This window comes from Oncorhynchus keta, chromosome 17, assembly GCF_023373465.1.
Source record: "Oncorhynchus keta strain PuntledgeMale-10-30-2019 chromosome 17, Oket_V2, whole genome shotgun sequence".
Classification (NCBI taxonomy): Eukaryota; Metazoa; Chordata; class Actinopteri; order Salmoniformes; family Salmonidae; genus Oncorhynchus; species Oncorhynchus keta.
This window is the reverse complement of record NC_068437.1, coordinates 5,555-32,704: the sequence shown is the minus strand read 5'-3', so window position 1 is coordinate 32,704 and position 27,150 is coordinate 5,555. Positions and strand designations below refer to the sequence as shown.

General features: G+C 44.6%; 1 protein-coding gene across 1 annotated transcript in view; it reads left to right on the top strand.

The window, feature by feature from the left end:
* Window positions 1-26,682, top strand: part of LOC127908494 (membrane-associated guanylate kinase, WW and PDZ domain-containing protein 2-like) — a 136,257-nt gene extending 109,575 nt beyond the window's left edge. Inside the window, exons 4-7 of the mRNA XM_052467060.1 lie at window positions 10,077-10,304; window positions 16,009-16,243; window positions 20,907-20,986; window positions 26,621-26,682. Of these exons, the coding sequence (XP_052323020.1) occupies window positions 10,077-10,304; window positions 16,009-16,243; window positions 20,907-20,986; window positions 26,621-26,682 (605 nt within the window). The remainder of the gene's footprint in view (window positions 1-10,076; window positions 10,305-16,008; window positions 16,244-20,906; window positions 20,987-26,620) is intronic.
* Window positions 26,683-27,150: the final 468 nt, after the last annotated feature.

Sequence of the window (27,150 nt, the reverse complement as noted above, 5' to 3'; positions counted from 1 at the left end):
TATATATATATATATATATATATATATATATATATATATATATATATATTTGAGATTTTTCAAAGTAGCCACCCTTTGATTTTATGACAGCTTTGCACATGCTTGGTATTCTCTCAACCAGCTTCACCTGGAATGCTTTTCCAACAGTCTTGAAGGAGTTCCCAAATATTCTGAGCATGTGTTGGCTGTTTCTCCTTCACTCTACGGTCCAACTAACCCAAACCATCTCAATTAGGTTGAGGTTGGTTGATTGTGGAGGCCAGGTTATCTGATGCAGCACTCCATCACTCTCCTTCTTGGTTAAATATCCCTTACACAGTCTGGAGGTGTGTTGGGTCATTGTCCTGTTGAAAAACAAATGATAGTCCCACTACGCGCAAACCATGGTGTATCGCTGCAGAATGCTGTGGTAGCCATGCTGGTTACGGTTGCCTTGAGTTCCAAATAAATCATTGACAGTGTCACCAGCAAAGCACCCCCAGGCCACCACACCTCCTCCTCCATGCTTCATGGTGGGAACCAAATATGTAGAGATCATCCGTGCACTTACTCTGCGTCTCACAAAGACACAGCCTTTGGAACCAAATATCTAAACATTGGACTCATCAGACCAAAGGACATATTTACACTGGTCTAATGTCCATTTCTCATGTTTCTTGGCCCAAAAAAGTATCCCCTTCTTATTGGTATCATTTAGTAGTGGTTTCTTTGCAGCAATTTGATCATGAAGGCCCGATTCATGCAGTCTCTTCTGAACAGTTGATATTGAGATGTGTCTGTTACTTGAACTCTGTGAAGCATTTATTTGGGCTGCAATTTCTGAGGATGGTTAACTCGAATTAACTTAACCTCTGCAGCAGAGGTAATTCTAGGTCTTCTTTCCTGTGGCGGTCCCCATGAGAGCCAGTTTCATCATAGCGCTTGATGGTTTTTGTGACTGCACTTGAAGAAACTTTAAAAGTTCTTGAAATTTTCCAGATTGACTGACCTTCATGTATTAAAGTAATGATGGACTGTTGTTTCTCTTTGCTTATTTGAGCTGTTCTTGCCATAACTCAAATGCATTAAGAATGAAAGAAATTCCACAAATTAACTTTAAACAAGGCACACCTGTTAATTGAAATGCATTCCAGGTGACTACCTCATGAAGTTGTTTCGAGAATGCCAAGAGTTTGCAATGCTGTCATCAAGGCAACGAGTGTCTACTTTGAAGAATTTCAAATATTAAATATATTTTGATTTGTTTAACACTTTTTAGTTACTACATGAATCCATATGTGTTATTTCATAGTTTTGATGTCTTCACTATTATTTTACAATGTAGAAAATAGTAAAATAAAGAAAAAACCCTGTAATGAGTAGGTGTGTCCAAACTTTTGACTGGTACTGTATATACACACACACTAAAATACAAAAACACAGTCATACAAAGTACAAATGAAACATCACAAATCACCCAGAAAAACAGTTACATTCCCCCACAAATAATTCCCACCAAAATACTTTTAACTAGGTTAGTCTGTTAATAAAAAATTCTTACTTACAATGACCGGCCTACCCCGGTCAAACCCTAACCCAGACGACGCTGGGCCAATTGTGCGCAGCCCTATGGGACTCCCAATCACGGCTGGTTGTGATAAAGACTGGAATCAAACCAGCGTGTCTGTAGTGATGCCTCTAGCACTGAGATGCAGTGCCTTAGACTGCTGTGCCACTCGGGAGTCCAAGATGTAATGTGTTTTTTTTTTAATTCCAGCAATACGGTACATTAAAACTAAATGCAGATTTGTCTAGCTCGGGGGAGACCCTAGGAACTTTAAGAGTTAAATAATCCTGTGAACGGGTTAAGTAACTCCGGTGTCTCTGCTTCAAAAGAAAGGTTTGATACGACGGAAGTTTATAAAGTAGGGCCTTGTAAACAAAAAGGGAGTAATGTAGAGATCTACGGGTCTTTGGCAAATTCCAACCAACCTTTTGATACAGGATGTAGTGAAGAGTACCAAAGCTGTCGCATGTTACAAAACTAAGGGCACTGTGGTAATGTCACGTTCGGTGAATGGAGGAGACCAAGGAGCAGCGTGATATGAATACATGTTACTTTTAATAAAGACGCACACTAAACAAACTATACAAAATAACAAAATGAAGGTGAAGCTATAATATAAATGTGCATACACAGGCAACTAGACATAGACAATAACCCACGAAATACCCAAAGAAGATGGCTGCCTAAATATGGTTCCCATTCAGAGACAACGATAAACAGCTGCCTCTAATTGAGAACCAATCTAGGCAACCATAGACATACATAAACACCTAGATGGTAAACAACCCCATAAATGTACAAAATCCTAGAGAGTGAAAAAATACATACATCACCCATGTCACACCCTGACCTAACCAAAATAATAAAGAAAACAAAGAATACTAAGGTCAGGGCGTGACAGTGCCACCCCCCCCCCAAAGATGCGGACTCCCGGCCGCGCTCCTAAACCTATATGGGAGGGTCTGGTTGGGAATGACTCCGAGGTCGCGGTTCTGGCTCGGGACGTGGACCCCGCTCCACTTCTGACTCATCACACTTACTTAATGTCTCTGGAGCAGGAACCCTCACCGCCAACCACGGACGAGAGGACGCCACTGGAATGAGGGTCGAGTCTGGAGTGAGTGGCGCCTCTGGACTGGAGGGAGACTCTGGCGGATCCGGACTGGAGGGAGACTCTGGCGGATCCGGACTGCAGATCCGGTTCCGGACTGCGGCCCGTCGTGGTAGGTTCCGGTCTGCGGCCCGTCGTAGGAGGTTCCGGTCTGCGGCCCGTCGTAGGAGGTTCCGGTCTGCGGCCCGTCGTAGGAGGTTCCGGTCTGCGGCCCGTCGTAGGAGGTTCCCGTCTGCGGCCCGTCGTAGGAGGTTCCGGTCTGTTGACAATCGCAAGATGCTCTGGACTGGGGACTGTCACCGGACGTTCTGGACTGGGTACTGTCGCCGGACGCTCTGGACTGGGTACTGTCGCCGAACGCTCTGGACTGGGTACTGTCGCCGAACGCTCTGGACTGGGTACTGTCGCCGAACGCTCTGGACAGGCGAGGCGCACTATAGGCCTGGTGCATGGTGCCGGCACTGGTGGCACTGGGCCGAGTACACGCACTTCAGGGTGAGTGTGGGGAGGAGGAACAGGGTGTACTGGACTGCTGAGGTGCACTATAGGCCTGGTGCATGGTGCCGGCACTGGTAGTACCGGGCTGGAGACACGCACCTCAGGGCGAGTGCGAGGAGCAGGAACAGGGAGTACTGGACCCTGGAGGCGCACTGGTGGCCTGGTGCGTGGTGCCGGCACTGGTGGTACCGAGCTGGAGACACGCACCTAAGGACGTACTGGGCTGTGGAGGCATACTGGAGGTCTGGAGTGTAGAGCTGACATAACCCTTCCTGGCTGGATGGTTATACTTGCCCTGCAAATGCAGGGCGCTGGCACAGGACACACAGGGCTGTGCAGACTCACAGTACGCAGAGCCGGCGCAGGACATCCTGGTCCAAGGAGGTATACTGGAGACCAGGAGCACTGAGCCGGCACCCTCCTTCCTGGCTGGATGCTCATTCTAGCCCGGCCAATGCGAGGAGCTGGAATATAGCACACCGGGCTAGAAATGTGCACTGGAGACACCGTGCGCATCTTTGCATAACACGGTGCCTGACCAGTTACACGCTCCCCACGGTAAGCACGAGGAGTTGGCTCAGGTCTCCTACCTGACTTAGCCAATCTCCTCGTGTCCGCCGTTCCTCCATTCTCCTGTATCCCTCCTCGCACTGTTCCATCGAATCCCAGTCGGGCACTGGCACTCTCTCTGGATCGATCGACCACCTCTTTATCTCCCAGGTTGTTACCCACTCATCTTTCTCCCGGGTCCATTCTTCCCCAAAGCGATGTTCCTCCTTATCACGCTACCCTTATCACGCTGCTTGGTCCTTTTACGGTGGGTTATTCTGTCACGTTCATTTAATGGAGGAGACCAAGGTGCAGCGTTATATGAATACATGTTACTTTTAATAAAGACTTACACTAAACAAACTATACAAAATAACAAAAATGAACGTGAAGCTATAATATAAATGTGCATACACAGGCAACTAGACATAGACATTTACCCACGAAATACCGAAAGAAGATGGCTGCCTAAATATGGTTCCCAATCAGAGACAACGACAAACAGCTGCCTCAAATTGAGAACCAATCTAAGCAACCATAGACATCAAATGTATATAAATCCAAATTACTACGTATTTATATGCATTAATATACTCGATTGGAGAACCATCTGAACATGTAGTTAATCTGAAACATTCTTACGAGAGTTTAAAAACATGTATTTCGTTTTCCCCATATTTTTTTATATTTTATTTCACCTTTATTTAACCAGGTAGACCAGTTGAGAACAAGTTCTCATTTACAAATTCTACCTGGAACAAGTTTTAAAATCAGCAAGGGATTCCTGCATATCTATAAAATATGACTGTAGTTTTGACGCAGCGAGATCAACAGTCGGGGCAATAGCATACATAATTGTTTCATCCGCATATATATAAAGTTTGCAATTTTTAACAGACCAATGGTATTTATGTAAATAGTTAAGGGAACAGGTCCCAACATTGACCCCTGTAGTACACCTTTATGTACTTCAAGAAATTCTGAGTTTACCCCATCAATCACGATGGCCTGAGTTCTGTCACTAAGATAATCAAAAAGCAGTTGTACATTTACCAAGGATTCAAGAATCTTAGCTAGACAAGGAAGCCTTGAAGTGGGCCATAATTATTAAGATCACTACTACCCCCGCTCTTAGAGTGGCAGCACAAGAGTTGATTTAAATAGGTCCTGCTAACAATGTTAAATAAAACATGTGGGTTATTAAGCCAACAATGATGGACTCTGCACGTTAAGCAGACCATGATCCAATTGTTCAGGCCCTATGCATTTCTTGTCGATTGGAAGTCAAGCATCCAGCAATTCTCTTTCTGTAAATAGCCTAAAAGAAAAGATTTTACCAAAATGTCTTGCAAGATTCCCCTTTCAGCATCCAGCCCAATAGCATTGTGAATAGGCTCAGAAGTTATTTCAAAGAGATATCCAACTGAAATAAAATGGTGATTTGTATTTTGTATTTACTATCGATCCCCATTAGCTGTAGCAAAGGCAGCTAATGGGGATCGATACGTACAGTACAAAATTAATGTGTACGTGTGTATGCATGTGTCTGTGCCTATGTTTGTGTTGCTTCACAGTCCCCGCTGTTCCATAAGGTGTTTTTTAATCTGTTTTTTTAAATCAAATGTTACTGCTTGCATCAATTACTTGATGTGGAATAAAGTTCCATGTAGTAATGGCTCTATGTAGGACTATGCTCCTCCATCAGTCTGTTTTGGACTTGGGGACTGTGAAGAGACCTCTTGTGGCATGTCTTGTGGGGTATGCATGGGTGTCCGTGTAGTTCAAACAGACAGCCTGGTGCATTCAACACGTCAATACCTCTACAAGTCAATCTCTCCTCCACTTTGAGCTAGGAGAGATTGACATGCATATTATTAATATTAGCTCTCTGTGTACACCCAAGGGCCAGCCGTGCTGCCCTGTTCTGAGCCAATTGCAATTTTCCTAAGTCCTTTTTTGTGGCACCCTGACCACATGACTGAACAGTAGTCAAGGTGCGACAAAATTAGGGCCTGTAGGATCTGCGTTGTTGTTGGTGTTGTTAAGAAGGCAGAGCATCGCTTTATTTTGGACATACTTCTCCCCATTTATTACAAGACCTAGTTGATATTTAGGGTTTAGTGAATGATTTGTCCCAAATACAATGCTTTTAGTTTTAGAAACATTTAGGGCTAACTTATTCCTTGCCATCCACTATGAAACTAACTGCAACTCTTTGTTAAGCTGTAGTAGCTGACGTGTAAAGTGTTGAGTCATCCGCATACATACAATAGACACTCTGGCTTTAATGATGACATTTTTTTCCCCCGTAATGAGGCCAGTGTCTGAATTAATTTATTGTGGCAGATTGGAGGAAGAAGAACCCTTCAGGGATTTGACAGTTTTCTAGAATTTTGCCAGGTTCCCATTACAATCTGAAAGTGTGGTTACATAATATTCAGATTTAACCTTTCAGATTTAACCTTTCTGTTAAAGGCTTCAGTTTGTGTATTCTCAAATCTCTAACACAAACAACTAGTGACTGGGTCACTAATGGCTTGGGCGAAAACACATGGAGAAACATATTTATTTTGTGTATTCAATAAAATATGATTAATCAGAGCTGACTTTGAAGGATCTCTCGGCCTGGGCCATGTAGGCTTAGTCACCTGGGTTAAGTTTAGATCAGTAGACATGTTTTTTAGATTGTCTGAAGCCTGCATTCAGGTCACCCAGGATAACTTCTTATTTAGTCAATTAAGACAAACCAGTTAACTCCTTGAGTACACAAGGATTAGCTGAGGGAGGTCGGTAAGACCCCTATAACAGTTATGTATACATTCTTCCCCAGACAAAGGCTTAAAGAAAGCAGCTCACATTCTTCGGCAAGGGAAGTGGATTCCAGTAAAGAGACAGATCATTATTTTTATAAAAATGTCCACTCCACCACCTCTACCCGATAGGCATCAATATTAATATCAGAGTCCAGAATGTCCCCAGAGATCTACGTTTCAGTCAATACCAGGATTTCTGGATTTGTCTGCATAGCCCAGATCCTGATGTAATCCAGTTTGGAAGTAAGCTCCTAATGTTCAGATGCATCTACCCAAGTCCTTTACATTTAAAAAAAAAAGTCATATGGAAACTCAAACAGGCTACATTCAATAGCTGGTTGCAGGCCATGTCTGATGGTTGATATGGATATAGTGGTATGGTTATAAGATTGCACATTTGGTATATCCCTATTAGTAATGAGGAAGGAGAAGAAATTGGAATTACTTTTTCAAGGTTTGCACCATAGGGCCTGAGGCCGCAGCCAATGTCAATATGAGGAATTCTCAAAGTAACCAATGATGGAATGTTATAAACTGACTTACACAGGCTTTGGTTGCTTTCCTGCAAGCTCACTTCATGATTTGAAAACCGTGGGGATATTAATGTTTTTGGAATTAACATATGAACTAAAAGCACTGGGTGAGCATGCCACAGTGGCATCCTCTTTTGAGCTAACAATAGTAGATCTAAGAGTGGTGTAATGAACACGATGGGAGGCAGAGAGCTGGTTTCAAGTGCAGGGCGCAGCAGGTGTTTATTTGCAAAGTACCACAGGAGGAGGAAGGTAGCTGCGTCCAGGGGCAGGCTGAAGGTCATACACAGAGGGTCCAAAAAGGCAACAGTACAGGTAGGGAAAAGGCTATTAACATTGTCCGGGAGATCAGGCAATAGGTTGAGAACAGTAAATCTGATAGGCTAAGGTACAGGCAGGGAATAGGGAAAAGGCATCGTTAGTGAGGCAGGGAAAAAGTATCATACACAGGATAATTAAATTACGGAAAACACAGCGCTCCGAAATAGAACTAAGGAATATGTTGGACACTCCACCACTACACTGCTTAAACCTATCCAGATCCCTCATATCTGTAAACATTAGGGATATGTACAGTTGAAGTCGGAAGTTTACATACACTTAGGATGGAGTCATTAAAACTAGTTTTTCAACCACTCCACAAATTTCTTGTTAACAAACTATAGTTTTAGCAAGTCAGTGAGGACATCTACTTTGTGCATGACTGTTACGGTTTTCTTGCAGTGAAGGAGAGGAGGACCAAAATGCAGCGTGGTAATTTTGATACGTTTTTAATAAACGAATAAACACGAACAATGCAAAACAAGAACCGTAACGTGAAAACCTAAACAGCCTATCTGGTGCAAACAGAGACAGGAACAATCACCCACGAAACACCTAAAGAATATGGCTGCCTAAATATGGTTCCCAATCAGAGACAACGATAAACACCTGCCTCTGATTGAGAACCACTTCAGGCAACCATAGACTTTTCTACATAACCCCACTATACCACAATCCCAATACCCACAAAAACCCCAAGGCAAAACACACCACATAATTAACCCATGTCACACCCTGGCTTAACCAAAATAATAAAGAAAACACAAAATACTAAGACCAGGGCGTGACAATGACACAAGTATTTTTTCCAACAATTGTTTACAGACAGATTATTTCACTTATAATTCACTGTATCACAATGCCAGTGGGTCAGAAGTTGCATACACAAAGTTGACTGTGCCTTTAAACAGCTTGGAAAATTCCAGAAAATGATGTCATGGCTTTAGAAGCTTCTGATATAAATATTTGAGTAATTTGGAGGTGTACCTGTGGATGTATTTCAAGGCCTACATTCAAACTCAGTGCTTCTTTGCTTGACATCATGGAAAATCAAGAGAAATCAGCCAAGACCTCAGACAAATAAAGGTGTAGACTTCTACAAGTCTGGTTCATCATTGGGAGCAATTTCCAAACACTTGAAGGTACCATGTTCATCTGTACAAACAATAGTACACAAGTATAAACACCATGGGACCACGCAGTCGTCATACCACTCAGGATGGAGACGCGTTTCGGTCTCCTAGAGATGAACGTACTTGGTGCAAAAAGTGCAAATCAATCCCAGAACAACAGCAAAGGACCTTGTGAAGATGAAACAGGTACAGATGCATCTATATCCACAGTAAAACGAGTCCTATATGGATATAACCTGAAAGGCCACTCGGCAAGGAAGAAGCCACAGCTCCAAAACCGCCATTAAAAAAGCCAGACTGCAGTTTGCAACTGCATATGGGGACAAGATCATACTTTTTGGTGAAATGTCCTCTGGTCTGATGAAACAAAAATAGAACTCTTTGGCCATAATGAACATCATTATGTTTGGAGGAAAAAGGGGGAGTCTTGCATGCCAAAGAACACCATCCCAACCGTGAAGCACAGGGGTGGCAGCATTATATTGTGGGGGTGTTTCGCTGCAGGAAGGACTGGTGCACTTCACAAAATTGATGGCATCATGAGGAAAGGAAAATTATGTGGATATATTGACGCATCATATCAAGGCATCAGTCAGGAAGTTAAAGCTTGGTCGCAAATGGGTCTTCCAAATGCACATTGACACCAAGCATACTTCCAAAGTTGTGGCAAAATGGCTCAAGGACAACAAAGTCAAAGTATTGGAGTGGTCATCACAAAGATCTCAATCGTGCACATTTTTTTGTGGGCAGATCTGAAAATGTGTGTGTGAGCAAGGAGGCCTACAAACGTGACTCAGTTACACCAGCTCTGTCAGGAGGAATGGGCCAAAATTCACCCAACTTATTGTGCGAAGCTTGTGGAAGGATACCCAAAACGTTTGAACCAAGTTAAACAATTTAAAAGTGATGCTACCAAATACTAATTGAGTGTATTTAAACTTCTGACCCACTGGGAATGTGATGAAAGAAATAAAAGCTGAAATAAATCCTTCTCTGCTTTTATTCTGACATTTCACATTCTTAAAATAAAGTGGTGATCCAAACTGACCTAAGACAGGGCATTTCTACTAGGATTAAATGTCAGGAATTTAAATGTATTTGGCTAAGTTGTATGTAAACTTTCGATTTCAACTGTATATATATATATATGTGTGAAGATTTATCTTATACCCACAGCATTTGATGAGTGTGAGTGTGTTTGTTTGCATGTGTGTAGTGTACATGCAAACACATTCTTTGTGTGGTAGCTGTATCTGATTATGTTCCACTGTTGCAGGAATGTGTGAGTGAATACGTGCTTGTCTACGAATGTGTATTTGTTTCTCTCTCTTTCTCTTTGTTTGTGTGTGATAATGTTTGTGTATGTGTGGGTCTCTCTTTCAAATAATGTAAATGGGGCTTTATTTGGCATGGGAAATCTTTCTCTCTACTGTGCCTTGAGGAAGGTAACTTGCTGTAGAAATTATTGTTGATAAATAATGTATTGCATCAGTGGAGCAATGCAGTTTGTGGCAACCTTTGTGCCGCTGGCCTGCACTTCACTCAGTTGTGCATTCATTTTCCCTTCTCCAGAGAACTTATACGGTACTCCCAAGCCCCCAGCTGAGCCCAGTCCGGCGGCCCCTCCACTGAATGTGAGTGAGGTGCTGCTTCCCGGAGCCCGGCCCAGCATCCAGGGCAAGAGGAAGAGGAACCAGTCGGTCAGAAACATGCAGCAGCAAGCCAGCCTGGAGCCGCCCGAGGAAGAGGAGGAAAGCAGCCCCCCCGTGGTCAATGGGAACGGGGTGGCCATCACACCAGGTGAGCGGGCGTGCAGTGTTGGTGTGTGTATGGGGGAGGGGAGCGGGGAGAAGTTGTGTGTGGCCCTGCGCAGGATCACTCTCTGGGATCACTGTCTGTATGGAATAATGTCTCTAGCCCTTTCAAATTTTACCGGGATGAATAACTGTGAGAAACCGCTATATTATAACCAATGATTTATATGAACAGCATGACATTAAATGATATATGCAGTAGCTAAATCTGGCCTCTCACGGCCTTGTCTGCTCTGCTATTATAAGGGCATAAGGCGAGACCCATATGCAGACACAGGAGGCAGATGGTTGAGCTCCGATATGTATTATAACAAGGGGTATGCAAAAGGCAGGTAAGGTACAGACGAGAGTTCATAAACCAGGTCAGGGTCCAAACAGTACAGGGCGTTAGACAGTCTCGAGGTCAGGACAGGCAAGGGTTCAGTAACCAGGTCCGAGGTCAAACAGTAAAGGGCGTTAGGCAGGCTCGAGGTCAGGGCAGGAAGAATGGTCAGGCTGGCGGATTCGGTGTCAGGACAGGCAAGGGTCAAAACCAGGAGGACTAGGAAAAATAGGAGCTAGGAGAAATTATGAGCGACACTTGGAGGGAGTGGCGACAAACACAAGGACAGTTGAAACAGATTAGGTCATGACAGCTATCAGCATTATCAATCATTAACGCTTAGTGTGTGTCTGAGTGTGTGCGCTGTCGTATTTACTATATATTGTTAATGCATATTGTTTGTTCTGAAACTGTACACGCAACCTTGAAATGCTCCCGGGTGGTGTAGCGGTCATCTCAGTGCTAGAGGTATCACTACGGACCCTGGTTTTATTCCAGGCTGTATCACAACAGGCCGTGATTAGGAGTTGCATAGGGCGGTGCACAATTGGCCCAGCGTCATCTGGGTTAGTGTTTGACCGGGGTAGGCCGTCATTGTGAATAAGAATTTGTTCTTAACTGACTTTGTTTACTATAAATAAATAATATGCAGTTAGTTGGCCTACGGGAACAAAACTTGGCTTCAATTTTTGAGCTACAGGTTGGTATTGTAGGCCAGGAAATGTTGTCTGTGGAGCAGAGCTTCACTAAAACAAATGCCACTGATGCAGAATGGGGGGGAGAGTTGGCAGAAACGTGTCCTAGAACGGTGCAGTCTTACCTCAAGCCGACGCATCACTGGATGAAATTAGCAGAAATTACTGCGAGCAACGGGTTCTCCTACCATGCCATTGCAAACAGCATTGTGCTACACACAATATCTACCATATCTGCCAGACTGTTCCACCACATGCTGTGCAATGTGTGCAAACAAGCGCATGTACATACACACACATGCACAGGGGCACACAAACGCAGAGTCACAGCCAAGCCAACACAGGGCCTATGTCCCTCAGGAGAGAGATGGAAAGAGAGAGAGAAATAGGAAGAGGGCATAGCAGCAGCACCCCTGATAAATTGCAATAAAAATAATTACTGTATAAAAATAATTACTGTATATATATATATATATATATACATATATATATACATATATATATACATATATACATTTACATTACATTTAAGTCATTTAGCAGACGCTCTTATCCAGAGCGACTTACAAATTGGTGCATTCACCTTATGGCATCCAGTGGAACTGCCACTTTACAATAGTGCATCTAAATCTTTTAAGGGGGGGGGGGTGAGAAGGATTACTTTATCCTATCCTAGGTATTCCTTAAAGAGGTGGGGTTTCAGGTGTCTCCGGAAGGTGGTGATTGACTCCGCTGTCCTGGCGTCGTGAGGGAGTGTGTTCCACCATTGGGGAGCCAGAGCAGCGAACAGTTTTGACTGGGCTGAGTGGGAACTGTACTTCCTCAGTGGTAGGGAGGCGAGCAGGCCAGAGGTGGATGAACGCAGTGCCCTTGTTTGGGTGTAGGGCCTGATCAGAACCTGGAGGTACTGAGGTGCCGTTCCCCTCACAGCTCCGTAGGCAAGCACCATGGTCTTGTAGCGGATGCGAGCTTCAACTGGAAGCCAGTGGAGAGAGCGGAGGAGCGGGGTGACGTGAGAGAACTTGGGAAGGTTGAACACCAGACGGGCTGCGGCGTTCTGGATGAGTTGTAGGGTTTAATGGCACAGGCAGGGAGCCCAGCCAACAGCGAGTTGCAGTAATCCAGACGGGAGATGACAAGTGCCTGGATTAGGACCTGCGCCGCTTCCTGTGTGAGGCAGGGTCGTACTCTGCGGATGTTGTAGAGCATGAACCTACAGGAACGGGCCACCGCCTTGATGTTAGTTGAGAACGACAGGCTGTTGTCCAGGATCACGCCAAGGTTCTTAGCGCTCTGGGAGGAGGACACAATGGAGTTGTCAACCGTGATGGCGAGATCATGGAACGGGCAGTCCTTCCCCGGGAGGAAGAGCAGCTCCGTCTTGCCGAGGTTCAGCTTGAGGTGGTGATCCGTCATCCACACTGATATGTCTGCCAGACATGCAGAGATGCGATTCGCCACCTGGTCATCAGAAGGGGGAAAGGAGAAGATTAATTGTGTGTCGTCTGCATAGCAATGATAGGAGAGACCATGTGAGGTTATGACAGAGCCAAGTGACTTGGTGTATAGCGAGAATAGGAGAGGGCCTAGAACAGAGCCCTGGGGGACACCAGTGGTGAGAGCGTGTGGTGAGGAGACAGATTCTCGCCACGCCACCTGGTAGGAGCGACCTGTCAGGTAGGACGCAATCCAAGCGTGGGCCGCGCCGGAGATGCCCAACTCGGAGAGGGTGGAGAGGAGGATCTGATGGTTCACAGTATCGAAGGCAGCCGATAGGTCTACAAGGATGAGAGCAGAGGAGAGAGAGTTAGCTTTAGCAGTGCGGAGCGCCTCCGTGATACAGAGAAGAGCAGTCTCAGTTGAATGACTAGTCTTGAAACCTGACTGATTTGGATCAAGAAGGTCATTCTGAGAGAGATAGCGGGAGAGCTGGCCACGGACGGCACGTTCAAGAGTTTTGGAGAGAAAAGAAAGAAGGGATACTGGTCTGTAGTTGTTGACATCGGAGGGATCGAGTGTAGGTTTTTTCAGAAGGGGTGCAACTCTCGCTCTCTTGAAGACGGAAGGGACGTAGCCAGCGGTCAGGGATGAGTTGATGAGCGAGGTGAGGTAAGGGAGAAGGTCTCTGGAAATGGTCTGGAGAAGAGAGGAGGGGATAGGGTCGAGCGGGCAGGTTGTTGGGCGGCCGGCCGTCACAAGACGCGAGATTTCATCTGGAGAGAGAGGGGAGAAAGAGGTCAGAGCACAGGGTAGGGCAGTGTGAGCAGAACCAGCGGTGTCGTTTGACTTAGCAAACGAGGATCGGATGTCGTCGACCTTCTTTTCAAAATGGTTATATATATATACATACATATATACACACATACACTAAATAAATACTCGTCAGCAACCCCACCCCAAATCATCTTCCCGCGGCCAGGAGACGAGAAGAATAAAAAGGAGTGTCGGAAAATGAGAGATATAGAGAGGCAGATGAAGACTTCAGGGGTCAAAGAATGAATGAGTCAGAGAGAGAGGTGGAGGAGGGGCTGAAAGAAGGGGTGCAACCGAGGAGGGAGATAGGGAAGGAGAGATTTGGAGATAGAGAGCGAGGCAGATGGAGAGATGGATAAAGAGACCGAGACAGGGGGAGAGAAAGGGAGAGGGATAGATGGAGGAAGAGAGCTGTGTAAGTATTAATGGAAACCAGGACAGAGAGCAGTAGAGGGTCCACACATCCAGGCTGTATCACAACCGGCTGTGATTGGGAGTCCCATAGGGCGGCTCACAATTGGCCCAGCGCCATCCGGGTTTTGCCGATGTAGGCCGCCATTGTAAATAAGAATTTGTTCTTAACGGACTTGCCTAGTTAAATAAAGGTTAAATAAACATTTTGAAAATGGAATTCAAAGAGGGAGAATATTGAGAGCAAAAGTAACTGAGAGAAGAGAAAAGAAATGAGAGTGGCACAGAGGAATGGAGAAATAGGTCCAGAGCCAGAATGAGACCAAGGACAGAGATAAATCAAAGCAAATGTGGTCGTGACAGTCCCCTGCACTCGTAGAAAGGGATCATTTGGCTGTCCTAATAAGAGAACCCTTTGAAGAACCATTTTGGGTTTCATTTAAAACCCTTTCTACAGAGGGTTCCACATGGAACCCAAAAGGGATCTCCTATGGGGACAGCCGTATTACCCTCTTGGGTGTGTGTGTGTGCGCGTGTGCATTGCTGTTGGAACACAAATGTCCAAATACACACCCTGTGACACAAACACAGAAACAGGAGAGGGAGGTAAGAAAAGACACCTATGGGACAGAAATCTAGTGGGATCTACTATTGATTGGCTATGAGTGTGAACCCAGTGTAGCAAGAGAAACAACACTTGAGGAACAACACATACAGGGATACGCATACACAGACGTATTTTCAGTTGAAGGCAAGTACAAACTATCGAGACACTGACAGCCCATCCTGTAGTTTCCTTTACAGATTTAGGATCAGCTTCCCCTCCCCCATTAGTGGGGTAAATGCAAAACGGAACCTAGATCAGCGTATATGGGAAAATTCACCCTATGCCCCATACACCCGGTCTTTGAAGCAAAGTTTTCACCCCTACCTGTTAGCAGTTGATGTTATTCTTCAATAACACAAACCCCAAAACAAATCAGGGGGAGAAAAATGTGTTTATTCAGAGAGGACAAATCATAGATGTTGTGCTGGGAGGTAATGTTCATTCCCCCTGTCCTCAGCTTTTCACCCCCGGACAAAGGAACAGGATGCCATTTATAACCCCCATCATAGCCTGGGGTTGACCAATCAGAAGTCCTTGCAGTACCACTGGGCCAATGGCTAAAAAACAAGTACCCTGCTCCAGACTCAATGTACAGAACGTAGCACACGTAGCTCTGAATTCAGGAGTGACATTGCACAGATTCTAAACAGCTGTTTAACTGAAACCAAACTCCTATTTACAATTCCCTATTGACCAATAGTACTCTAGTTTTAAGTCCTCTTGTCCTCTGTGTTGTGTATTTATGTTCAAAATGTTCTTATATACCGAACAGCATATTCATAAAGTGGGCTACAGTTTTCTCTAACCCAATGTGAATACATCGATGTTAGAAGGTCTTTGTATAGCTCTATAGTGGAGAACACTAACAGGAACATCATAGCGTGTGTTTAAAGACAGGTAATGTATTCTGTGTGTTCGTGTAATCCCTAATCTGCTCTGTGGGACACTTAAGAGTGTGAAAGAGTCTTTGGACCACTAGAGCTGTGTTCTTCTTTGCTCAGCATTAATCCATAGGGAAGTGTTTTTCTCTAGAGGGCTCTCTATCCACCACGAAGGGGCCGTTTTCAGAGTTGAGATCGTTCATCAATGCATACCTGCCTGACTATATTAGACACCTGCCAAATCTCACAACACACGGAGAGACGTTTAGCATCAACTAACCACATTGTATGATATAGCAATCTGATGCTCTACTGCACAGTTGATGACGAAGCGCACAACCATTGGTTGATGCAATGTTCACAATGCAGTCAGCCAGGAATGCCACCAATGTCAATGCAGATCTCTGAAGTCAGCAGATCAAGTCAAAATCAGCCCAAAGGGACTATAGGGACTGAGGTGTATGAGAAAAGACCATACTGTATGAACCGTCTGGATTTGTCTCTCGCTATGTTTTCTACAGAGACAAGCGAGCATGAGGACAAGAGCACAGATGGGTCGGGGGAGGTTTCTGTGGTGGAGGCCCCGACACTGCCCCCTCCCGCCACTGAGCCCCCCACAGAGGGAGAGGAGCCCCCTGAGGAGGACTCCCCCAAATCACCCCCCAAACTCCCCGAGGGGGATGAGGAGGAACTGGGACCCCTGCCTGACAATTGGGAGATGGCCTACACAGAAAAAGGAGAGGTCTACTTCATAGAGTAAGTGTGTGTTTATGTGGGGGGACAGTGACGCACGCATGCACACACACTAGCAATGGTCATCCAAATAGTTAAACTTTTTTAACAGCAATTCTAATAAAACAGTTGGACAATGGATTTTTGAATGTTACAAATACATCAGGTGTTCACTGAATTATAGCAAATAAAACATTTTACTGGCTAAATAATGAATGGAGTTCAGGGAATTTGGTGGGAATTCAGGTATTGAAATTTCAGTTTTTTTCTTAGTGGTGGTGGCTGCATCATGCATGGCATTTCATTCAGCACAATAAGTACATGTCTTTGCCACATTTTTTGCAGTATTAATTTAGTGCCTTATTGCAAACAGAATGCATGTTTTGGAATATTTTCATTCGGTACAGGCTTCCTTCTTTACACAGTAATTTATGTTAGTATTGTGGAGTAACTACAATGTTGATGATCCATCCTCAGTTCTCTCTTATCACAGCCATGAAAACTCTGTTTTAAAATCACCATTGGCCTCATGGTGAAATCCCTGAGCGGTTTCCTTATTTTCTGGCAAAGTAGTGAGGAAGGGTGCCTGTATCTTTGTCGATACTGTTTGTATTGATACACCGTCCAAAGTGTAATTAATAACTACACAATGCTCAAAGGGATATTACATCTACTGAATTATTTTACCATCTACTAATAGGTGCCCTTCTTTGTGACCCATTGGAAAACCACCCTGGTCTTTGTGGTTGAATCTGTGCTTGAAATTCACAGCTCGGCTGAGGGGCCTTAAAGATAATTGTATTGGAGATAAGGTAGTAATTCAAAAAATATTTTTGCACACAGAGTGAGTCCATACCACTTATTATGTGACAGCACATTTTTACTCCTGAACATAGTGTATTTGGAATGTATTCAGTTCTCTCGACTTTCAGCACTCCCTTTAAGCACTCTTAAAGGGAGTGCTCCAAATCTCAGCTTGTTGCCTGTATAAAAGTCACCTGTCCACAGAAGCAATCAATAAGATTCCAAACTCTCCACCATGGCCAAGACCAAAGAGCTCTCCAAGGATGTCAGGGACAAGATTGTAGACCTACACAAGGCTGGAATGGGCTACAAGACAAGCATCTTGGTGAGAAGGTTTGTAAGTCGCAATTTGTAAGTCGCTCTGGATAAGAGCGTCTGCTAAATGACTTAAATGTAATGTAAATGTAAAGAAGGTGACAACAGTTGGTGTGATTATTCGCAAATGGAAGAGACACAAAATAACTGTCAATCTCCCTCAGCCTGGGGCTCCATGCAAGATCTCACCTCGTGGAGTTGCAATGATCATGAGAACGGTGAGGAATCAGCCCAGAACTACATGGGAGGATCTTGTCAATGATCTCAAGGCAGCTGGGACCACAGTCACCAAGAAACAATTGGTAACACACTACGCCGCGAAGGACTGAAATCCTGGAGCGCCCGCAAGGTCCCCCTGCTCAAGAAAGCACATATACATGTCCGTCTGAAGTTTGCCAATGAACATTGAATGATTCAGAGGACAACTGGCTGAAAGTGTTGTGGTCAGATGAGACCAAAATTGAGCTCTTTGGCATCAACTCAACTCACCGTGTTTGGAGGAGGAATGCTGCCTATGACCCCAAGAACACCATCCCCTCCGTCAAACATGGAGGTGGAAACATCATGCTTTCGGGGTGTTTTCTGCTAAGGGGACAGGACAACTTCACGGCATCAAAGGGACAATGGACGAGGCAATGTACCGTCAAATCTTGGGTGAGAACCTCCTTCCCAGCATGACAATGACCCAAAACACACGGCCAAGGCAACAAAGGAGTGGCTCAAGAAGAAGCACATTAAATTAAGCTCCTGGAGTGGCCTAGCCAGTCTCCAGACTTTAATCCCATAGAAATCTGTGGAGGGAGCTGAAGGTTTGAGTTGCCAAACGTCAGCCTCGAAACCTTAATGACTTGGAGAAAATCTGCAAAGAGGAGTGGGACAAAATCCCTCCTGAGATGTGTGCAAACCTGGTGGCCAACTACATGAAACATCTGACCTCTGATTGCCAACAAGGGTTTTGTCACCAAGTACTAAGTCATGTTTTGCAGAGTGGTCAAATACTTATTTCCCCCATAAAAATGCAAATCAATTTATAACATTTTTGACATGCATTTTTCTGGATTTTGTTGTTATTCTGTCTCTCACTGTTCAAATAAACCTACCATTAAAATTATAGATGGATAATTTCTTTGTCAGTGGGCAAAAGTACAAAATCAGCAGGGGATCAAATACTTTCTCTCTCACTGTATGAGGTCAAATGGTTGACAGTGCATGTCAGAGAAAAAAACCAAGCCATGAGGTCGAAGTATTGTGCTCCGAGGCAGGATTGTGTCAAGGCACTGATCTGGGGAAGGGTAGTAAAAAATGTCTGCAGCATTGAAGGTCCCCAAGAACACAGTGACCTCCATCATTCTTAAAATTGGAAGACGTTTGGAACCACTAAGACTCTTCCCAGAGCTGGCCGCCCAGCCAAACTGAGCAATCGGGCGAGAAGAACCTTGGTCAGGGAGATGACAAATAACCAGATAGTCACTCTGAAAGAGCTCTGGATTTCCTCTGTGGAGATGGGAGAACATTCCAGAAGGACAACCATCTCTGAGGCACTCCACCTATCAGGCCTTTATGATAGAGTTGCCAGACTGAAGCCATACCTCAGTTAAAGACACATGACAGCATGCTGGAGTTTGCCAAAAGGCACCTAAATACTCTCAGACCATGAGAAACAAGATTCTGTGTTCTGATGAAATGAAGATTGAACTCTTTGGCCTGAATCTCAAGATTCACATCAGGAGGAAACCTGTCACTATCTCTACGGGGAAGCATGGTGGCAGCATCATGCTGTGGAGATGTTTTTCAACGGCAGGGACTGGAAGGCTTGTCAGGATCGAGGCAAAGATGAACAGAGCAAAGTACAGAGATCCTTGATGAAAAACAGCTCCAGAGCATTCATGACCTCAGATTGGGGCTAAGGTTCACCTTCCAACAGGGCAATGACCCTAAGCACACAGCCATGACAATGCAGGAGTGGCTTCGGTACAAGTCTCTGAACGTCCTTGAGTGGCCCAGCCAGAGCCCGGACATGAACCTGATCGAACATCTCTGGAGAGAATTGAAAATATCTGTGCAGCAATGCTCTCCATCCAACCTGACAGAGCTTGAGAATATTTGCAGTGAAGAATCTCCCCAAATACAGGTGTGTCAAGCAGGTAGCGTCATATCCAAGACGACTTGATGCTATAATCCCTGTCAAAAGTGCTTCAACAAATTACTGAGTAAAGGGTCTGAATACTTATGTAAATATGATATCCAAAATGCCAACAGTTTTTACACCCAAGCCATAAAACTCTTGAACATCTAACCAAATGGCAAACCAGAGTATTTGCATTGCCCCCACCCTCATATTTTACACCGATGCTACTCTCTGTTATCATATATGCATAGTCTCTTTAATAAATCTACCTACGTGTACCTATTACCTCAACTAACCGGTGCTCCCGCACATTGACCACTGTATATAGTCTCGCTATTGTTATTTTACTGTTGCTCTTTAATTACTTGTTACTTTTATTTCTTATTTGTATTTTTTTTGTACTTGTTGGTTAGGGGCTTGCAAATAAGCATTTCACCTGTTGTATTTGGCACATGGGTGACTAATACGATTTGATTAGCAAAAAAAACTGCTTTGTCATTATGGGATGTTGTGTGTGTGCATTGATCAGGGGAAAAAACAATCCATTTTAGAATAAGGCTGTAACAAAATGTGGAAAAAGTCAAGGGGTCTGAATACTTTGCGAAGGCACTATTTAGGCTTGCAATAACAAAAGGGTTGAATTCTTATTGACTCAAGACATGAAGCTTTTCGTTTGTAATTAATTTGTAAACATTTCTAAAAACAGAATTCCACTTTGACATTATGGGGTAGTGTGTGTAGATTAGTGACACAATCTAAATTTAATAAAGTTTAAATTCAGGCTGTAACACAAATGTGAATATTTTCTGAAGGTACTGTAAGTGTCGAGATGTGTTAAATCTCTGATGAAGCTTTAGCGTTCTTATACAGTTAATGCAACAGAAAGACAATATATTCCATTAATCCATTTCAGCCATCACCAGGGTGTTTGACAGGTCATTTTACACACACACAAACGGTTTCTCTCTCTCTCTCTGTCTTTCTAATGAGGAGCAGAGGGACAAATAGAGAATATATGGTAGTTTTGTTCACCTTAAATATCTCACCCTCTCACTCACACACAACCTCTGTCCTGCCCATCTCAACTCCACATAAAACATTGTAAAAAAACACATTCACATGGGATGGGGGTTAATTATTTATTTTTAAATGAGAGGGAAATTCCACCCCCCTTTCATATGTTTGTAGGATATTCAGACAGTACAGAAACAGTGGTATACAGGATAGGTAATGAAAGTATAAAAAGTGGTCGCAGGGATTGAACCTACAAACTTTGGGTTCTAATGTGATTTTTTTTAAGGGTATTGGCACTCAACCACACAGGCGCTGATCTCTCTCTCCCTCTCTTCTTGTCCTCTCTGTCTTCCTTGCCTCGGTCTCTCCTCTCCATTTATGTACTGTATCTCTTTCTCCTCATCCCCCCTCTCTGTCCTCCTCCAGTCACAACACCAAAACCACATCATGGCTGGATCCTCGGCTGGCAAAGAAGGCCAAACCACCTGAGGAGTGTAAAGAGGATGGTGAGTGTTTTTGTTTTTATGTAAATGCACAAATCTATGTTTATGCATGAGGTGTCTCTCTTCTTCTCTTCAAAAAGTATGTGGACACCTGTTCATCGAACATAACGTTCCAAAGTCATGGGCATTTAATATGGAGTTGGTCCCCCCTTTGCTGCTATAACAGCCCCCACTCTACTAGGAAGACTTTCCACTAGATGTTGGAACATTGCTGCGGGGACTTGCTTCCATTCAGCCACAAGAGTATAAGTGAGGTCGGTTACTGATGTGGGGCGATTAGGCCCGGCTTGCAGTCACCGTTCCAAGTTTTCCCAATAGTGTTCGATGGGGTTGAGGTCAGGGCTCTGTACAGGCCAGTCAAGAACTTACACACCGATCCCGACAATCCATTTCTGCATGGACCTCACTTTGTGCACGGGGCATTGTAATGCTGAAACAGGAAAGGGTCTACCCCAAACTGTTGCCACGATGTTGGAAGCACAGAATTGTCTAGAATGTTTGCTGTAGCTTTAAGATTTCCCTTCACTTGAACTAAGGGGCCAAGTCCTAACTATGTTACACATTGTCGATTTTACTTTTTGTGTGAGTGTGTATGCTTGTTGAATAGGCCGAGACCATTAATTCTACTTCACCAAACTTTATAGTTGGCACAATGCATTTGGGCAGGTAGCATTCTCCTGGCATCCGCCAAACCAAGATTCGTCCGTCGGACAGCCAGATGATGAAGCGTAATTAATCACTCCAGAGAATGCGTTTCCACTGCTCCAGAGTCCAATGGCGGCAAGCTTTACACCACTCTAGCCGACGCTTGGCATTCCGCATGGTGATTTTAGTCTTTTAGGCTGCTCGGCCATGGAAACCCATTTCATGAAAATCCCGATGAACAGTTATTGTGCTGACGTTGCTTCCAGGGGCAATTTGGAACTTCGTAGTCAGTGTTGTAACTGAAGACAGATGATTTTTATACACTACGGTCTTCAGCACTCAGCGGTCCCGTTCTTTGAGCTTGTGTGGCCTACCAGTTCGCAGCTAAACCGTTGTTGCTCCAAGACATTTACACTTCACAATAACATCACTTACATTTGACTGGGGCAACTCTTGCAGGGCAGACATTTAAATAACTGACTTGTTGGAAAGGTGGCATCCTATGACGGTGCCACGTTGAAACTCACTGAGCTCTTCAATAAGACCATTCTACTGCCAATATTCCCCTATGGAGATTGCATGGCTGTGTGCTAGATTTTATATCAAAATCAAATCAAATCAAAATGTATTTATATAGCCCTTCGTACATCAGCTGATATCTCAAAGTGCTGTACAGAAACCCAGCCTAAAACCTCAAACAGCAAGCAATGCAGGTGTAGAAGCCTGTCAGCAACGGGTGTGGCTGAAATAGCCGAATCTGCTAATTTGAAGGGGTGTCCACATACTTTTATTTATATAGTGTATCTATATATTGCCATACACTGAGTGTACAAAACATTAGGAACACCAGTTTATGTATTTCTCTCTTTTAGCTGTTATTGTTTATTAATGTTCTGTAGTATGTCATGTTTTGTGTGGACCACAGGAAGAGCACCTGCTGCTTTCGCAAAAGCTAATGGGGATCCTAATAAAATACCAAATACTAATATTGAGTTCCCATCCACTTTTGCCCTCAGTACAGCCTCAATTTGTTGGGGCATGGACTTTACAAGATGTTGAAAGCATTCCACAGAGATGCTGGTCCATGTTGACTCCAATGCTTCCCACTGTTGTGTCAAGTTTGCTGGAAATCCTTTGGGTGGTGGGCCATTCTTGTTACATGGGAAACTGTTGTGTATGAAAAACCCAGCAGGGTTGCAGTTCTTGACACACTCAAACCGGTGCTCCTGGCACCTACTACCATACCCCGTTCAAGGGCACTTAAATATTGTGTCTTGTCGATTTACCCTCTGATTGGCACGCACACACAATCCATGTTTCAAATGTCTCAAGGCTCATAGCTTTCACCTGGATTCACCTGGTCAGTCTATGTCATGGAAAGAGCAGGTGTTCCTAATGTTATGTAAATATAAATAATTCAGTCAGTATATGTTCTTCTAAATCAGCAAGGGCAAGGAAACAGGAAATTAATAAAAGGAGAATAGGACAGGATATAGTAAGGGTAGGGTTTTATGACATAGGAAAAGAAGGGAAATAAATAGGAAAGGAAATGAGAATAGGACGTGGGAACGGAATGGGACGTAGGAAAGGAAGGGATATTAAATGGGAAGGGTATGCAAACAGGAAATCAATGGAAGGGAAGAGGTTTTATGAAGGAAGGGGAGAGGACAGAGGGCTGGAAAGGGAAGGGAATGGAATATGATATAGGAAGGGAAGAGACTAGGACATTGGAAAGGAAGGTGAGGGTTTAAGGACATAGGATAGGGAAGGAAATAAGACAGAAGGGGATACGATGTAGAAATGGAGTGAGGGGGGTTCTAGGACATAGGAAAGGAATGGGAGGATTTAGAAAAGGGTGGGTTTCAGGACATAGGAAGGGAATGGGACATAGGAAAGGAAGGAGGAAGTAGTCAGGGAAATTAATTAAGGAAATAGGACCTAAGAAAGGAGGAGAATAAGACATTGGAAGGGGATAGAATATAGGAAAGCAAGGGAGGACATAGGAAAGGAAATTAAGGAAGGAAATAGGAGACAGGAAAGGAGGGGAATAGGACATTGGAAAGGAATAGGAGAGTTTAGGAAAGGGTGGGTTTTAGGACAAATGAAGGGAAGGGAATTAGGACATGGGAAAGGAAATGAAGGAAGGAAATAGGACATACGAAAGGAGGAGAATCTGACATCGGAAGGGAAGGGTTTAGGATATAGGTAGGGAAGGCTTCAATAATATAGGAAGGGAAGCCTGTTTTTAGTATTGGTACATTACATAGCCCCAATGTTGTTTGTCGTTGTTTGCTGCCAGTCTGACTGAAGAATTCTGTGATTTCCTGGAGCCTCACAGCTACAAACATGTTTACTTTCATCAACCTTCCCCTTTTCTCTCGCCCCCCACATCCTTTTCCTCTCTCTTTCCTTTGAATCCTCAATGTCCTTCACTCTCCCTATGTCAGCCTCTTGCTCTCCTGCTGTGTTGAGAGACTTTTTGTCTTGCTTTAATGCAGAGGTTGTAGAGGGCTTTACCTCCCCACCCCCTCAAACTCCCCCAGGCTCGGAATGTTAAATTCTAACAAGGCCTCCAGACCCCCTTGCCAGTCCCCAGTCTCTGACGTCACTTGCAGTGCCAGAAACATTGGTGGCCCCTCCCCCTTTGGCCACTCAAACACCCCTCTTACCGGCTCAGACAGTGCGTCCTGGACCTCCTCCAGGAATCTCCCCAGCAGCCTAAAATGCATTATTCCTGTTTGTTGTGCCAGGACTTCCAGGGTTTTCCACCCCTCCTCTCCCAGCAGTCGCAGGTCACCCAGCCTTTGTAAACCCGCTGCCATCAGTTGCCTCTTCAGGGTGGCTGACTGAACCGATCTCAAAGGGATGGCTGGGTTGTGGAAGATAGGCTCCTCCCACACCCACAGCCCAGGCTCCACATCCCCTTCTCGTGTGGGCCTTAGCAGCTGCCAGGCCCTCAGCACCGCAGAGTAAAAATCAGAGACCTGCTGTACTCAGCCCCTCCAGCCTCATGAGGAACAGTTGCCGGTCCAACCCTAATCCGCCAGCTCTCCTCAGCAGCGGATGCTGGCTCCCTCCAGCCAACATCAGTATGATACAGCAGTCTCTACACCACCTTTAGTCAGGAAGCAGCCACCCTGCTCTCCAGTTCCACCAGGCCCTGTCCTCCTTCGTGGATGGTCAAGTACAACACTGCGCCTTCAACCAGTGATGGCCCGACCAGAAAAAGTCCACCAGCTTGCGTTGCAGGTCTGAGAGCAGACTCAATGGCTAGTGTATATAACTGCCCCGATTTAGGGAATCCTTGTCTAATGCTCAGTCTCACCCAGACTGGCCTACTGAGCCCTCCTCCCACCTTGACTATACATGATGCCCCAGCATACAATAGATTCACACAAGTCAAAAAACTTTTCCCAAACACAGACATCACATTAAACAGATACTCATGGTCCACTCTATCAAAAGCCTTCTCTGATCTGATCTAAAGAGACCAGTCCAAAGTTCACATTAGAACCTCTCTCGACAAGTCCAACATGTCCATGATTAAGAACAAGTTGTCCATGATTGCGCATCCCGGTACACAATATGTTTGGTTCTTATGTACTATCAAGTCCTGATGTGACTTCAGTCTGTTAGAGAGGACCTTGGCAAATATCTTGTAGTCGGCACAGAGCAATGCCACAGGCCTCCAGTTCTTAAGTTAAAACAAGTCCCATTTTTTGGGCAGGAGAGTCAGAACCGCCCGACGGCAGCTCATTGGTAACTCTCCTACCCCGACGCATTCACGCAACACCCAAAAGAGGTCCAGTCCAATTATTCCCCAGAATTCTTTATAAAACTCCACTGGGAGTCCATCAATCCCCGGTGCACGACCAGGGGACATCTGGGTTACGGCCTCTGCCAGTTCATGGGACAACAGAGGAATGTCAATTTCATCCGTCTGTGCCAGGGAAAGCTTAGGCTCCTCCCACACCCACAGCCCGGGCTCCACATCCCCTTCTTCTTTTTCTGCGAACAAGACCTGAGCACACATAGGATCACACATTTCTGCCCTATACAACTCAGTATAAAACTCTGCAGGTAGCTCCTCCATCTCCCCACCACAGAGATCACCTGCCCATCCGACAGCCGTAGACAATGCATACCTTTTGCTTTCCAAACCAAAGGAGGAGGAGCTGAGAGCATCCATCTCCTTGAGCATGGAGAACCTAGCTCCTACAAGTTTTCCCTTTGCTTTAACCTGGAAAAAAAACTGCCCAGGTCCCTACATATCTCAGCTAAATTAGCCTGGAGGCCTACATTGCCTTGCCCCACCAGCTCTACCTCCATCTCACTAATACTACGCTCGAGTTCCCCTAAATCTCTCCTTGAAACTGAGGATGAGAGAGCTGTATACTGTTGACGGAAAAACCAAATTTGGACTTTCCCCACATCCCACCATTGACTCAGACACTCATACACTATTGTACTCTACTCTATTATACTCTACTCATACGGCAGAGTAGCCTAGTGGTTAGAGCGTTGGACTAGTAACCAAAAGGTTGCAAGTTCGAATCCCCGAGCTGACAAGGTACAAATCTGTCGTTCTGCCCCTGAACAGGCAGTTAACCCACTGTTCCTAGGCCGTCATTGAAAATAAGAATTTGTTCTTAACTGACTTGCCTAGTAAAATAAAGGTAAAAAAAATAAAATACGATAGGATGCCTGCCGAGGCCCTGGTGAAATAGACAGCCGAGCCATGGTTATGTGGTGATCCGTAAACCCCACCGGGAGAATGGTAGTGCCCAACAGCCTCTGATTCCTGGACATGTAAAAATGTTCAAGTCGGGCTGCGCTCACCCTAGCCCCAAAAACCTTCACCCATGTATACGGTCTTGTGTTTGGATGTTTAGTTCTCCAAACATCCACTAGGTCGAACTGATTAATAACACTCCCACTGACAATGAATGAGGCTCTTCCCCATTTCTATCTTTCGGAAAATCCATTGTACAGTTCCGATCACCAGCGTCTCCTCAGGCTCTACCTGTGAGTTCCTGTCTAAGACATCCAAATAGAGCCCTCCTCTCTCTCTCCCTGTGTTAGGCACATACACATTTATGTTCTTAATTTCTGCTTAGGAAAACCAGTTCCTAAGAAATATCGTTTGCCAACGAGAACTTACTGAACAGACAGAGACCTCAAAAAAAAAAAAATCTGAAATGTTTGTCCTCTGGGTTTAGCCTGCTACATAAATGCTGTTATACTCACAGGCATGATTCAAACAGTTTTAGAAACTTCAGAGTGTTTTCCATCCAAATCTACTAATAATATGTATATCTTATATTCTTGGCATGAGTAGCAGGAAGTTGAAATTGGGCATGCTATTTATCCGAAAGTGAAAATGCTGCCCCCTAACCCCAAGAGGTTAACTCAAACAATTTGCATAGACCAGATACCGGAGTTGATGGTGGGCGATAAACTCCTGCTAGCGTTAATAGTGCATTATGACCAAGGACCACATTTACAACTAAGCATTCATACTG